Here is a 13,221-nt window from a genome sequence, read left to right on the forward strand (position 1 = left end):
CATTCTGGGGGAAGAGAGCAGGGTGTGTGTGGTGGTGTGCTGCACTCAGCTGCTGGGGGCTGCTCTCAGAAGTGGGCAGAGCACTCTCTCAAAGCCAGCAGGCAGAGTCTTTGAAGCAGGAGCTAATGATGCCTTATTATGTGGGAAAACACAGCTCCGGAGTCAGGGGGCGGCCAGCATTTGGGGTTGAGGAGGAAGGTCACTGGAGAGGACACAGAGAGGCAAAGCTGCTGGAGATGGAGGCTTTATGAGCAAGGGGGATGCTCCTTGCTTCTGCTGTGCTCAGGGAAATACAATCTTATGAAGAAAAGAGCTTCTTCCTGTCAGAGCATTCAGCCAACAGACCTGCCCTGTTCCACTCCTTGGCTGTTCCAGAGCAGCCCTGAACTCCAGCCAGAAGGAGAAAAGGGCTCGTGGGGGAATCATCTTCCACTGGGTACCAAGAGCCAGGAACTGCCTGGGACTGGAGGACTCACTCAAGGAGTTACACAGAGCTGGAATAAGCTACAGGAACAAACCAAAGCCACTGGAAGCACTAACTTATAAAATAGTTATATTTGTGCTGACATAACCAGATAAGCTCTGTGTCATTACCAAAGATGGCCCCCAGCAGTGGCCTTTGCCACTGTCAGTATTTAACACCTGCATCCTCACAACCCCCCTGTGAGGAGGGGCAAGGCCATGAGCCCCACTTCCCCAGGGGGAGCCTGTCAAAACTGAGCCACTTTCACCCAGGAAGTCTGCTGCTGAGCAGGGAGAGGAGCGTGGGCTTTCCTCCGTGCCCGTGGGGCTGCTTTGTGGTCAGACACCCTGCACTGCCCACAGCTCCTCTGCTTCCTCTGCTCCATCACGGCCACGTCTGCTGTAAGCAAACAGCCACGAGCAGCGGGTGGTGCTTAAATCCTCACAGCCACTACAGTGATCATAAAACAAGAATTGGGGGTAGAGGAGAAAGAACCTGTGGAAAGACCAATCTGATTTGTAACCAAGTGCCAGTCTCAAACACCTACCATGCTCCTAGTGGCATTAATTAAGCGCATATCAAAAACCAAAGTACTTTAAGAAAATGGGACTGCTTATCCCCATCACCCTAAAATCACTTAAAACAGGGTTGGAGGGACTGTCAGGTCTTTTCCCCAGCTTCTGTGATCCCGTGTGGGTGGATCCCTTCAATAGATGGAGCTTATGGTGCTAGCCTGGCTACTTGTGTCAGAGCTGTCCAGCGTCACATCAGGACCTGCGTCCGCGCCATCGGGATCTGCTTGATCTTTAGCAAAGTTGATGAAAACCTGGAAGTTTAAAGGCAAACACTCAGTATGTGACAGCATAAATAATTTATGACACGAATGAATATAAAAAAGGCATGGCTGTTCATTTGACTGTGAGCCTGGAGAGCTCGCTCGGGGATGGATTCACGCTGAATTTGAGAATTGCAGATTGTTGGGCTTCCGTGGGCTCATGTAAATAAATGGATGTGCGCTCCCGTACTGCGGAACCGCCAGCGGCATCTAAAGGCAGACATTCCTGCATGGAGCCTCATTGTCCTGCAGCTCAGGCTCCCCAGGAGCCAGCGAGGCACTGCCCATGCAGTGGCTCCCTTCAATCACACTGTTACACAGCCCCATGATTACTTCATAAACCCATCTGTCTCTGTGTTATTGACATCTGTGCGCGCACAACTGCAGAGTGTACAGAGAGGTGTATAAAATCACACGGAACAGCCTGCCTTTCAACAGCAGCTAATGAATACAGAAAGGACTCTTACCAGAACACTCCCTGCAATGCATTTGCATATTCACAGAGCCAAGCTGTCCTCCCACAAAATCTGAGCTGGGGCTTCCTGCCTGTTTCTCTCACAGCCACTCTCCCTTACTGGAGCAGCACTGAGGAAATCCCCTCCCACACTGCTGTGTCACAGTCCATGGCACTGCAGGGCTGCAGCTCTGCTCCTCTGTCTGGGACAAACCTAATATTCCAGGTGCTGATGCTCAACAGGAGAGTCCTTGTGGCAATCCTTTCAGCTGATGTGCTCCCTACGAGATTCTGTTGCCATTGGGAATGCTCTTCCAAAGGAAAATGGAATGAACCCCAAAGCTAAGTTTGGAGTAGTGCTAAGTGAACTTACAACCTGAGAAGTGAAATTAAGCTTATTTTCAGTACCCATGGAAAGCCTAGCCCTGGACTTGGGGGTGATTCATAGTGCTGCCCTTCACCCACACCCACGAGGCTCCTGAAATCAGCAGTGACAGGGAAGAATAGGTCCTTTATGCTCCAGGCAGCTTTCTGTGTGTGTTTCCCTAGCACCAGCAGAGGTACCTGGAGGCAGCAGTGCTGACAAAGTACCCCCAGGAGGAATATAGATGGAAATCCCTTTCAAACTGTAGTCTATTGTGTGCAGCAGTCCATTATGTGTAACCATCATTCTGCTCCCCTGTTAGCAGTTTTAAATGGATGGCCTCACATTTTAATTCCTTACCTCCTCCAGCGTCGTCTGACTCACAGAGAAGTGCCTGATGTTGAAGGCTGCTTTGCTGCCTTCCAGGAGATCAAATATATTCGCTACCCCTCCTGCAGAGACCGGGACGTGGTACTCCACCATCCTGAAATGCTGATCCTGTGGGGACAGGAGTGGTGGGGCAAAGCCAAGAGCCAACAGATCCAACAGCTGGGCCATGGGAGGATGAAGGGGCAGGGGCTGTGGTGTCTTCTGAATGTTATTGTCTGGGAGTGACCAGCGTTTCCCCACTGGGAGCTCTTGTGGGGTTTGTGACTAGGGGAGCACAACTCAAGTGCAAGGCTGGAGGCTCCAGGGTGGCCACAGTATTTTCCAGCTCCAGGTGTGCAGTTTTGATTAATGCAGAGATTGGGTTACAGACAATGGATGGGATTTGTGACTCAGTAACTCTGGTTTTGTAATCATTCAGTTACTGGAAGTACTGGAACCATCTCAGTGAACCTAAAGGGGGTTTCCATCTACTTCAGGCTTCAGTGGGAAGGGCATTCCCAGGGCAGAGGGTCACCTAACAGCTGCCTTACAGGGTCACTGCAGCTCTTTGGCTGATGTTACTGCAGCCACCAGGAACTGGAGTGCTCCAGCCCTCAGAAAATGTAGCTGAAAGCAGTGACATGTGTGGCTTTGAGAGCTCAGATCTATGTGCACAGTACATGACAAGATGGGCACCTTGCAAGGATCTTCTTGGACAGTTTGAAGGGATTTTGAAAGCCTCTCCTGAAAGCATTTGCCTTGCTTACCTTCAGGCATGTATTTGGGAAGTGTGACTTCATGAACTCTGTCAGCTTCTCAGTGCAAACTGTGCTGCTGTTTAAGTGCATCTTCACAGTGAATCCTCTTCCAAATCTGGGGGAAAAAGAAAATCACAATTAATGCTGTAGAAAAGAGAAAAACACATGAAGAAACTCCTTTCAGAGTGCTGCACAGCGTCTTTGGGGAAATCTAATCCAGGCTCGGTGCAGCTTGAATGGGGTCAGGGTTGTTAACCTGGAGTGAAACTTAGTAAGAAGCTGAGCTATTGTTATAACTAATAAAACCAAAGCTCAACCCTAATACATATTTCTCATTTGTAGCAGTGAACAGATTACTTTGGGGGACACATTCTGGGAAGGCAGGCTGTGAGGGAGTAGAAAGTGCATTAGTTAACACAGAATTTCAGCGGTGTATAAGGGACACGAACCAGGAGAAGTCATTGTTTTGATAACACAGGTCTCATGTTCTGAGCACTCAGAGCTGTAGGTCAGTAACTCCTGAGGCTGTTCAGTAAAAGTGAAATAGGTTCATTTTACTGACCTGCTCTTGATGTGCTGCAAAGAGCCAATGCACTGGAAACTCCCGTTCACCATGATGGCCAGCCTGGTACACAGGGCTTCACACTCCTCCATGCTGCAAAACCAGCCAAGAAACTCCAGTTAGTCATTGAGAAGGTATAAAAATATGGTTAAGTACCTGGAGAACACCACTGCTCCTCCCTACAGTGGGTCTCTGTGGACACCACAGTCAGCCACAACACACCCCCACACCTCTCACAGCTTGGTGCCCTGAAACTGTGCAAGGACCAGTGAGGGATGGATCTCTCCCCACTTCTGCTGACCCCAAAAAGGGAGGCAGAGCAGCCCAGCCCTACCTGTGGGATGTGAGTATCACTGAGCATTTGTTCTGCACTTCCTCACTGATGATTTTCCAAAGGTGGCGTTTGGCGTTCGGGTCCATTCCAGAGCTTGGCTCATCCTGTTGGGAAAGACAGGACTGGATGGAAATTTGCACTCAAAAAGCAAACAAGCCTGGGCTCAGGCAGCAGTTTAGTACAGAGAGAATTCCCCCCTCCTATTTTTATTGAGATTTTTTTATCTCACAAAGCAGCAGGAGCACTGGCAGGTGGTCAGAAGTAAAGGCAGCACTGCTGGGCTTGGTAGAAGTTGGGATAAGGGATATTTATGTCCACTAGGTATCCAACTTAATATTGCAGATCCTGCTCACAGAGGTCTTCACATACTGAGTACACAGCAAGTGGGAAAACGGCACAAAAAGGTATGTTTTACCAATGGGGTAAGCCCATGGAAGAACTAGAAATTCAGAGTGAAAGACAAGACAGGAAGCCTAAAAAAGCAGTCACTTTATGATCCTGAGGGAAGCGGCCCCTTTGCTCTCCTACAGTTTTGGAGCCTTGGCTGTTGCTTTTCTTGCAAGGCTCTGCAGGTAAGCTGATGGAAATAAAAAACAAGACAGAGCTGGGAACTAGGAGAGTTTAATTGGCAAATATACGGTCTATTTTTGACTTCTGGAAGATGCTGCCAGAGAAACTGAAAGACTTGCCACTCTCTTATGGCCTCAAAGAAAACATGAGTGTTTGCTGGAACCTGAACTTTCCTGTGATGCTTTCTATCGTCAGGCCAAGTACGGGCACGTGTGGAGTGTCCCTTAAGCTGTGCCTGAGGAAGTTTTGTGAGACTGTCCAAGTTTTCCTGCCAGCCCAAGGACCTGCTCCTCCTCCCTCAACAAGACCCCATTTCTCACCAGCAGCAGAATGGATGGATTGCCAATGAGAGCCAGAGCAGTTGACAGTTTCCTGTTGGTGCCATAGCTGCACATAGAGGTGACTCTGTCCTTGTAGGCCATCAAGTTCAGCCGGTGGAGGAGCTGGAGTACAACCTAGGGAGTGAGAGTTCTGCTTCCACAACACGTCCAGCCCATGGATTACCACACATGTATCTACTGAAGTGTGAGGTTTCAGCCCCGGATTGGGGTGACCCCGAAAGATGGAAAAGTCTCTGCTCCCAACCGTGCCTTCAAAGAAAGACTCAGTAGTCCTCTGTTGTCCGGTCTCAAGGTTGTTTATTGTTGTTTATCTAAAAGATTCTTCTCCTGAACTGCTGTGGCCCGTTCAGCAGCTCAGACAAAGGCACACTGCCCTCCCAGGGGCTGGTGCCATCTTTTATATCACACATTACATGTTAGGTGTTTATACTTTTTCCCCAATGCCTACTATCCATATTGAATGGTGACTTTCTACTCTAAACCAATCTGTGAGTGCCAACATCACCAAAGACATGGAGGCTAGGAAGGAGAAAGGAGGAGGACAGGGCACACCCAAATCCCTCCATCTTAGAACCCCTGACCCCCATGTACAAAACTTGGACCCCTGCGTACAAGGCTTAAAACCCCCCTGTACAGCACTCAAAAATCCTTCCTTTCACTTTGTGATTATCTCTACTACAATACCTAAACTTGTGTGTGGCTTGTAATTCTTCATACAGAGTTAGTAATTTGCTCCACGGGCTAAGATCAAAACCCCACGTGTGTCTTTGGCTGCATGCCAGGGTCTCAGAGCCCCCTGCCAGCAGCTCTGGCCATCCAGGGCACCCAGAGGGATGTCCTGGGTTCCCACACTGAAGGACTAATTTAAAGGCTCCAAATGACAAAAATGCTGCAAGTCAAACCCCTTGTTACTCACTCCCTTGATGTCCCGCTCTGGGATGCCGTGCAGCCGAGCGTAGTAATACATGTGCTCTTCCACGGTCAGCAGGTCATCCAAGGCATCTTCCTGAGGACAGTAGCCAAAGAGTGACCAGTGGGCCTCACTGATGTCATTCAAGGACCTGTGTAAGGAGGTTGGCACATCACTGTAACCTCACTGAATTGCCAGTGCACTCTGGAATCAAACAGGAGGGAGAAAATCCCTTTCTCCTACTCCCTAGCCACCTCCCCAACCCTTGAAGAAAAATGCAGTGGATCTGCAGAGCTCCAGCTTTCAGGCTCCTAGTTTTGCAGGGGCTGCATGTCCAGTACCTAGCTCTCCAGTTACTGCCAGCACCTCAGGTGACACAGCTGCCACCAAGCCTACACCTGGTAAAGAAAGCTTTGAGGTGTGCCCTGCTGGCTTCCTGGTCTGGCTTAGAAGTGGGATCACACTGCTCAGGATCTGAGCCTGATCCCATTTGCAATGGGCTGAAGTGGAACAAACGCCTCTGAGCAGCAAAATGCAATCTCCTAAGAAGCAACCATGCCACCTTTCAAAAGTTGAATTCCCCGGCTTATTTACTTTTGCTCTGGTTTGACTGTTTTATTTAAGACTTTTACATTTCTTTTCCTTTGCCACCCAGCCTTAAGAGCTGCTCTCAGGTTGATCTGCTTCCCCAGAAATCATACTCTCCATACCCAGAATGGTCCTGGACCCGCAGCCTTCCACTGGATGCTCCAATATCCCCTGTCAGCATCTTAAAGATTGTTGTCTTTCCAGCTCCATTCACACCAAGCAAGCCAAAGCACTGGGAAAAAAAAAGTCAAAATGTAAACTTGCTGTATTTGTAATGCAGAAATATTGCTCTGAGATGGGTGCTCAGTGCACCTTGCCCCTTCTTTTTCCAGCCCCTTGAGCAAGATGAATTGCCAGAGGAACTCAGAGCGTGCCAGTGTTATAATGGAGGTTGTTCATGGTGCAATATACTCCAGCTTATGTTAGCACCATTCGTTTGATGTGGTGAAGAACCAAGGATGTGTCTCCAGAAGAGTCAATCCTTTTACTGTGAGGTGCATTTCTGCAGGAGCTCAGGCCAAATCCCCACCAGCTCATCTGTGCCAAGCCTCCCCTTGACAGGGACAGAGCTGCTCCTGGCAATGGGGTGAGTGAGGTTTGGGCTGGCACTGGTTAAAACCTTCATCAACACAAGTTTTTTGTCACGTAGTATCACCAAAGCACTACATTAATAAGATGAAGAATTGTCCCTCTGTAGTGTAGTTCCAGCGTGTCATGGTAAAATCCACATTTTGTTACTAAGGTTGGAGATAGGCAGTGGTGTGTTGCATCAGCCATCTCCATTGTGCTGATAATTACTGTTGTTTGGCCATCATTAGTACAGACCAGCTGATGTGAAAGTCCTCCTGTGCTGGGGATGCACAGCAATCCATGGCTCTTCCCCACCTTGGTCCATACAGCAACAGGAACTGTGCACAGTCTGCAGTGCAGGGCCACAGCTTCTGCTTACAGGTGGGGAATGGTGCCCTGAATCCCAGCAGCGTCAGGGTGCATTTTGCTAAAAGTCAGAAACCTCAATGCCAGTCCTGGATTATAAAAATCCCCAGCCATAAAGACTAGCACAGCGTCCATGTGAGGGTACTGTCCTTTCATCTCCGTGGGACCCAGGCAATTAAAATGAACCAGGTGCCAAGGATTAATTCCAAGCTTCCCCACAAGTCAGGTGCACAGCCTGAGTTAGAATCTGGTCTCCAGTTTCCTCTGGATCTCAGAGGTGCTCTGTGTACTCCTGTCTTTTTACTTCTCAGGGAAGCAACTGCACTGACGTGACCATAGAAGGTTGTTTTCTTTGGAACTAATTTTAGGTTGTGATTCATGAAAATGTGTGTTCAGCTGGAGTGATTTGTCTTCCCCTGATGGGAAAACACAAGCAGATAAGCCTGACTCACCATCTCCCATGCAGTTCAGGTGAGTAATTTCAGCTGGACACGTTCTGCTGTCTTCATTTACCACCTGGTGATCCCCAGTGACCCCCCCCCCAAGACCAGACTGTACAAACAGAGCATGCAGACATTTTGCTCTAAATATAGAGCTCCATCAATTCCCATCCACTTTCCCTCCTTCTAGGGCCTTCAAACTGTCACTTGATGTCCCAAATCTACCAGGAGCCTTTTGTCACTACTGTAACCCCAAGAATCAATAAATGAGGCAAAGAAAGGAAGAGGCCAGAGCAGAAACAAACCATTACAGAAGATGGCAGTGACAGGGGAAGGTGCCTGCAGCCCTCTCCCCTGGCTCACCTCCCCAGCAGGGATCCCAAGGCTGATGTTCTTCACTGCTGTGATGCGTTTGTGAGGGAGGTGGTAGATCTTGGTGAGGTTCTGCAGCTGCACCACGTCGAAGTCAGCTTTGCCGGACTCCACCCGGCTCCTCTCTGCCTGGACATCCCCATCCTCCACGGCCCCGGGGGGCAGAAGGGAGGCTTTGCCATGGACTCTGTCAAACAGGAACCTGGGGGAGGGCAGAGAGAGACTCAGCCTCCAGCACCAGCCAGCAGCTGGGATAGATCCCAGGGAGCCTCCCCGTGGGCATGCACACAATACTCAGATATACAGTTTCTGTTCTCTCCTGGTATTTGCTCCACCCGGTGTTCTCTTCCTGCCTGTTTTTTTTCCCCCCTTTTTCAGCAAATATTCTGGGCTGGAGCAGGTCCTGCCTTGCGGACAGCTCCTAATGCAGGTGACAGGAATGTTCTCACTCCTCTCTGTGTGCAGCCAGGACAGAGGAGACGGGGAAAGCCAAACAGAGGAGGTTGTCAGTGGAGTGACTGCCCCACCAAGAGCTGAGCATCCACCCACCAAACCAGGGCTGCAGTGCCAGCCAGCACCATCCACCAGGGCACTCTGTAAACTACACCTCTGCTAGGTGTACACCCCCTAATTACCAGGACTTCTGCCAGAGAAAACTCACTCCACATTCACAAATTGTCCTGGAAATTTATGGGCTGCATAATAGCCAGTGGTGGTGCAGGAGCCCGGAATGAGACCACGGAGCTGTGGCTGTTCCCAGTGAGGCTCCAGATGTTACTTACTCCAGGACCTTGTTCCAGACTCTCTGGATCATCCTGTCGTGAACTGTGAGTCGAATGGCAAAGAACACGGTGCCCTGGATGAACATGGCCAGCAGCTTGGATGTGGTCTTGTCCAGCTCAAAGGTTTTGTCAGGGTAGTCCACTCCATAGGCTCTTAAGAAGCCCAGCAGTGCCTGATCCTGAGACAGTTCAATCAAGCCATAGCCAAAGCAAAATTGTGGGAACAGAAGGAACGCATGCCTTAAATTTTCAGCAAGATCACGCAAGCCCTGGAAAAAAACAAAGAGCAGCACAGTCAGTCACTGCTTTTATTCATGGAATAAATTCCTAGCTTTTACTGTGGGACTGGAGTGTAACAATTACATTGGGATTTGCCTGTGTCTCAGCAGAGATAAATTGAGAGCAAAGAGCTCTGCAGACAGCTCGTTTCACAGGCACAAGGTCATAAAAGTCAACAGGCAGCTCTGAGGTTGTGATCACCCATAGTAAACAGCAGCCAGTTCCCAGCATGGTCCCTGCTGCTGCTCCAGCACTCAGAACCCACCCATGAGCCAGAGCTGAGTCCTGCCACTGTGCCCCCTACTCTGTCCTGCACAGCCTGCTCCCCTGGAGCGCTGCCCTGTCTGTTCTCCTTGGACAAACATCTCCATAAAACAAAAGATTTGGCTTTTCTAGACATAGAAGAGCTTTTCCAGCTAACTCACAGCAGAACAGCCCAGTGCAGCCTCACAGTAAAGAACTCTGGTACATTTCTAGCAGAAGAAAGGATTAGTGCACAAAGCAAACTGGAGAGGCACTCAATTAGCATGGAAGGGAACTGCCTGCCTGCCTGCCAGTGGGGCACAGAGGGATGAAAGGTGATCATAATTGTACATCCCTAAAATCCAGGGGGGTGCTGAACAAACTCTGTCCAGACAGAGAGAAAAATCCAAGCCAGCTATTGTGATTGCCCTCCATACAGAAAGAAATCTAAGTGTAAGGTGTGCATTTTATCCCAGCCATTCCCAGGCAGATCTCAGTTTAAGAAAGGGCTTTACTTTAGGGAATCATCACTGTCTCTGGGTTGTTTTTCATCCTTGCAGGGAGAAGATGACTGTGTTACAGACTGAAATGACAGACAGCTGGTGCTGGGTTAACTGCAGCACATGTCAGACTCAGGGCAGTGACATTCAGCTGTCACTCCCCACAGCTCATGCTCAAGAACTCAGCAATGGTTTGAAGTGTCCATCAACAACTGCTTATCAAGCATCTCCACCACCTCCTGCCCTCCATCTTCCATCACCAGGGTGGTTATAAAGAAAGTCCTCAGTTTTCTCCTTTTCTTTTCATGTTCTCCTCTCTGTCACCATCGTTTCCTTCTTTGCTGGGGGTGCAGATTTACAGACAAGCAAGATCCATATGTGATGTGACTCATGTCCTGCCTGTAGGGAACCCCATGAAATCCTGTGACTGTGTCCAGCTGCTACAGACCTGATCAAAGCCACCAAGCCCACAAGAAGCCTCCAGCTGGGTCACCACAGGGTCAGTACTTGTGGGGCTCCTACCTGGTCCGTGGCCTTTTCCTGGGAGAGCAGGAACACAACAGAGTGAGTGATAATGGTGTTGATGCCAAAGAACAGGTTGACACAGACATACACAATGAAGGCCATCCCCGTTTCCTTGAAAAGCCCAGCCAGCAGGTACATCCAGGAAAATGATGCATATCTGTAAATACCAACAGTGCAGAGAAAACCATGGTAACTCAAAGGCTACTTTGAAAACAAACCACTGAAGACATCAGACAATAGATTCATGGGATGGTTTGAGTTGGAAGAGAGCCTAAAGCCCATCCAGTTCCACCCCCTGCCATGAGCAGGGACACCTGCCACTAGATCAGGCTGCTCCAAGCCCTGTCCAACCTGGCTTTGAACACTCCCAGAGTTGGAACACAACGGTTCTGTTTTGGCATGTAACTACATTTCCCCATGACAGAGCTTAAAGAAAGGAAAAATGCCTTTGTGTCTGTTAGAATTTGGAGAAAAGCTTTATGATACATACTTTGAACATGGAATCTCCCCTGAAAACAGAGAGACTGGGCCTGGAGGATTCAAAGCCAGGGAGAGTTTGTCTAAGTTTTCCAGAATTGTGTTACTGCTGTTTATTTTGCTCTCTGATATTAAAATGCTCTTGAACTTTGCAAGAGGTCAGCAAGCACTTGCTTACAGCTTGGGCTGTTGCTGGGACCTTGGATATTTCTATACCCTCACGTAGGGATTGCTTTGCATAAAGCAGGCATGACAACAATGCTTCAGTGCTTCACCTCCCTGCTCCTGGAAGGAGCAACTCAGTCACTGTTTGTGAAGGGCATGTTGAAGAGAAAAGCCCATGTATTCCCCCCTGGATCTCAGACTGCAGCAGCCTGCAAGATCCAGTTCCTTACCCTGTGCAGTGATATTTAAATAACTAAGCTCCACACTTACCCAAAGAGTAACAGCAGAAGAAACACTGCCACTAAGTTACTGTTGTTGCAGAAAGCTGGGATCTGGAAGGCTGAAATAACTCCTACTGAGAGTCCAATAGGGACCATAAAAAGTACCTGCAAAATGATATTAAAAAAGATGTTACTAGGACAACAGTTCTGAAACACCTAACTACAACCATACAGAAGGAACAATGCCAGGACTGAATCTGGTCCCACAAATGCAGCTTGGTTTGGTTTTTCTAAGGGAATGCTTTTTCTAGGGAAACCAAACACAGGTGGGCTCTCAATTCCCCCCAGAAGAATTGCAGATGAATTCCCACAGAACCTCTTTGAACAGGCAAAGCCTCAGCATTGAGGAGAATGGGCAGAAAGTACCTTAAAAAAAAGGTTGTGAATGAAAAATACCCCTCTGGGTTTTCTGTTAGCCTTGCAGTCAGACCACTTCATTGTGCCCTGTAAATCTAGTCTTTATAGTGTTGAGTCAAGCCAGAGACCTACCCAAAGTCTGCCTGGAGAGCTCCCTCTCCTCCTCAGCTTTGGGATTTAGCAGAATTTACTGGCAGGGATTCACTGAGAAATATCAAGTTGCTGAGAGCGCTGGATTAGTTTCAGCCCGCTGAATACTGACTGTGCAAAGACTCCGGGGATTTTGCCACAGGCTGATTTACAAATATGCAGTGCTGGAGCGAGGGCCCGGAGCAGGCAGGCAGGCACAGACTGGCTCCACCCTCCCTGCTGTGCACTGCCGAGCCAGGCTGGGGCCACGCTGCCCTGGGACCCCTTCCATTCCTCCTGCAGGGCAGGGCATCCTTGTGCTGCTGCCTTGGGACCCCTTCCAGCCCTCCTGCAGGGCAGGGGATCCTTTGGTTCTCCCTTCCAGCTCTCCTGCAGGGCAGGGGATCCTTTGGTTCTCCCTCCCAGCCCTCCTGCAGGGCAGGGGATCCTTTGGTTCTCCCTTCCAGCCCTCCTGCAGGGCAGGGGATCCTTTGGTTCTCCCTTCCAGCCCTCCTGCAGGGCAGGGGATCCTTTGGTTCTCCCTTCCAGCCCTCCTGCAGGGCAGAGGATCCTTGTGCTGCTGCCTGCACTCATCAGCCCCTCCAGGCAGGCACTTCTGGCTCACATTGCCCATAGGATTCCAGCCCTTGGTTCTCCCTGAATCAAAGAGGGCAGGTCACCCAAACGCCCTTGAGGATTTCGTGGTTTTGGGAAGCAATGGCATCACTGGGATTTTAGGCACTTGCAGATCTGCATCCGCAGAAGTGTGTGGGATGGGGGAAGCTGGTCACCACTGCAGCCCAGCTGGCAGTGCCCAGGCTCAGGAGCTGGGCTTGGCTGCTCTGCCCATTCCCTGAGTGAGGGAATGCAGAAGACACAAAGCACTTCAGCCTACAGACACTACAAACATTTTTCCCTTGGCCCAGCAATGCTTTCCAACAGTGCCATGAACCCTGTGCACCAGGAGGAAACTTAACTTCAGGAGGAACAAGGGCACACCTGTGCCAGGGAATGCAGCACAGTGCTGGGAGCTCAGCAAGGCACATCCATGCAGCACTGTGAAAAAGAACTGCTCAGGTCCTGCAAGGCTGCACTTGTAGCTTTTCTTGGCTTAAAAACTTTGTGACACAGACTCTTACAGACAGTATTCAAGCTAGAGGTGCCCAGCAGGGTTGTGTCAGCTGTGG

At 49.6% G+C, this 13,221-nt stretch overlaps 1 protein-coding gene across 4 annotated transcripts in view; it reads right to left on the bottom strand.

The window, feature by feature from the left end:
* Positions 1-841: 841 nt before the first annotated feature.
* The window catches only part of ABCA12 (ATP binding cassette subfamily A member 12), a 103,107-nt gene continuing 90,727 nt past the window's right edge, over positions 842-13,221 (bottom strand). For all 4 annotated transcript variants that reach the window (XM_038142591.1, XM_038142590.1, XM_038142586.1 and 1 more), the window contains 12 exons: positions 11,538-11,653; positions 10,623-10,782; positions 9,079-9,347; positions 8,288-8,498; positions 6,671-6,780; positions 5,967-6,111; positions 5,030-5,164; positions 4,140-4,243; positions 3,806-3,898; positions 3,253-3,358; positions 2,477-2,614; positions 842-1,289 (listed from right to left, as the gene is read on the bottom strand). In XM_038142591.1, the coding sequence (XP_037998519.1) occupies positions 1,170-1,289; positions 2,477-2,614; positions 3,253-3,358; positions 3,806-3,898; positions 4,140-4,243; positions 5,030-5,164; positions 5,967-6,111; positions 6,671-6,780; positions 8,288-8,498; positions 9,079-9,347; positions 10,623-10,782; positions 11,538-11,653 (1,707 nt within the window). In that variant the 3' untranslated portion in view covers positions 842-1,169. The remainder of the gene's footprint in view (positions 1,290-2,476; positions 2,615-3,252; positions 3,359-3,805; positions 3,899-4,139; positions 4,244-5,029; positions 5,165-5,966; positions 6,112-6,670; positions 6,781-8,287; positions 8,499-9,078; positions 9,348-10,622; positions 10,783-11,537; positions 11,654-13,221) is intronic.

Source organism: Motacilla alba, chromosome 7, assembly GCF_015832195.1.
Source record: "Motacilla alba alba isolate MOTALB_02 chromosome 7, Motacilla_alba_V1.0_pri, whole genome shotgun sequence".
In the NCBI taxonomy this organism is placed as follows: Eukaryota; Metazoa; Chordata; class Aves; order Passeriformes; family Motacillidae; genus Motacilla; species Motacilla alba.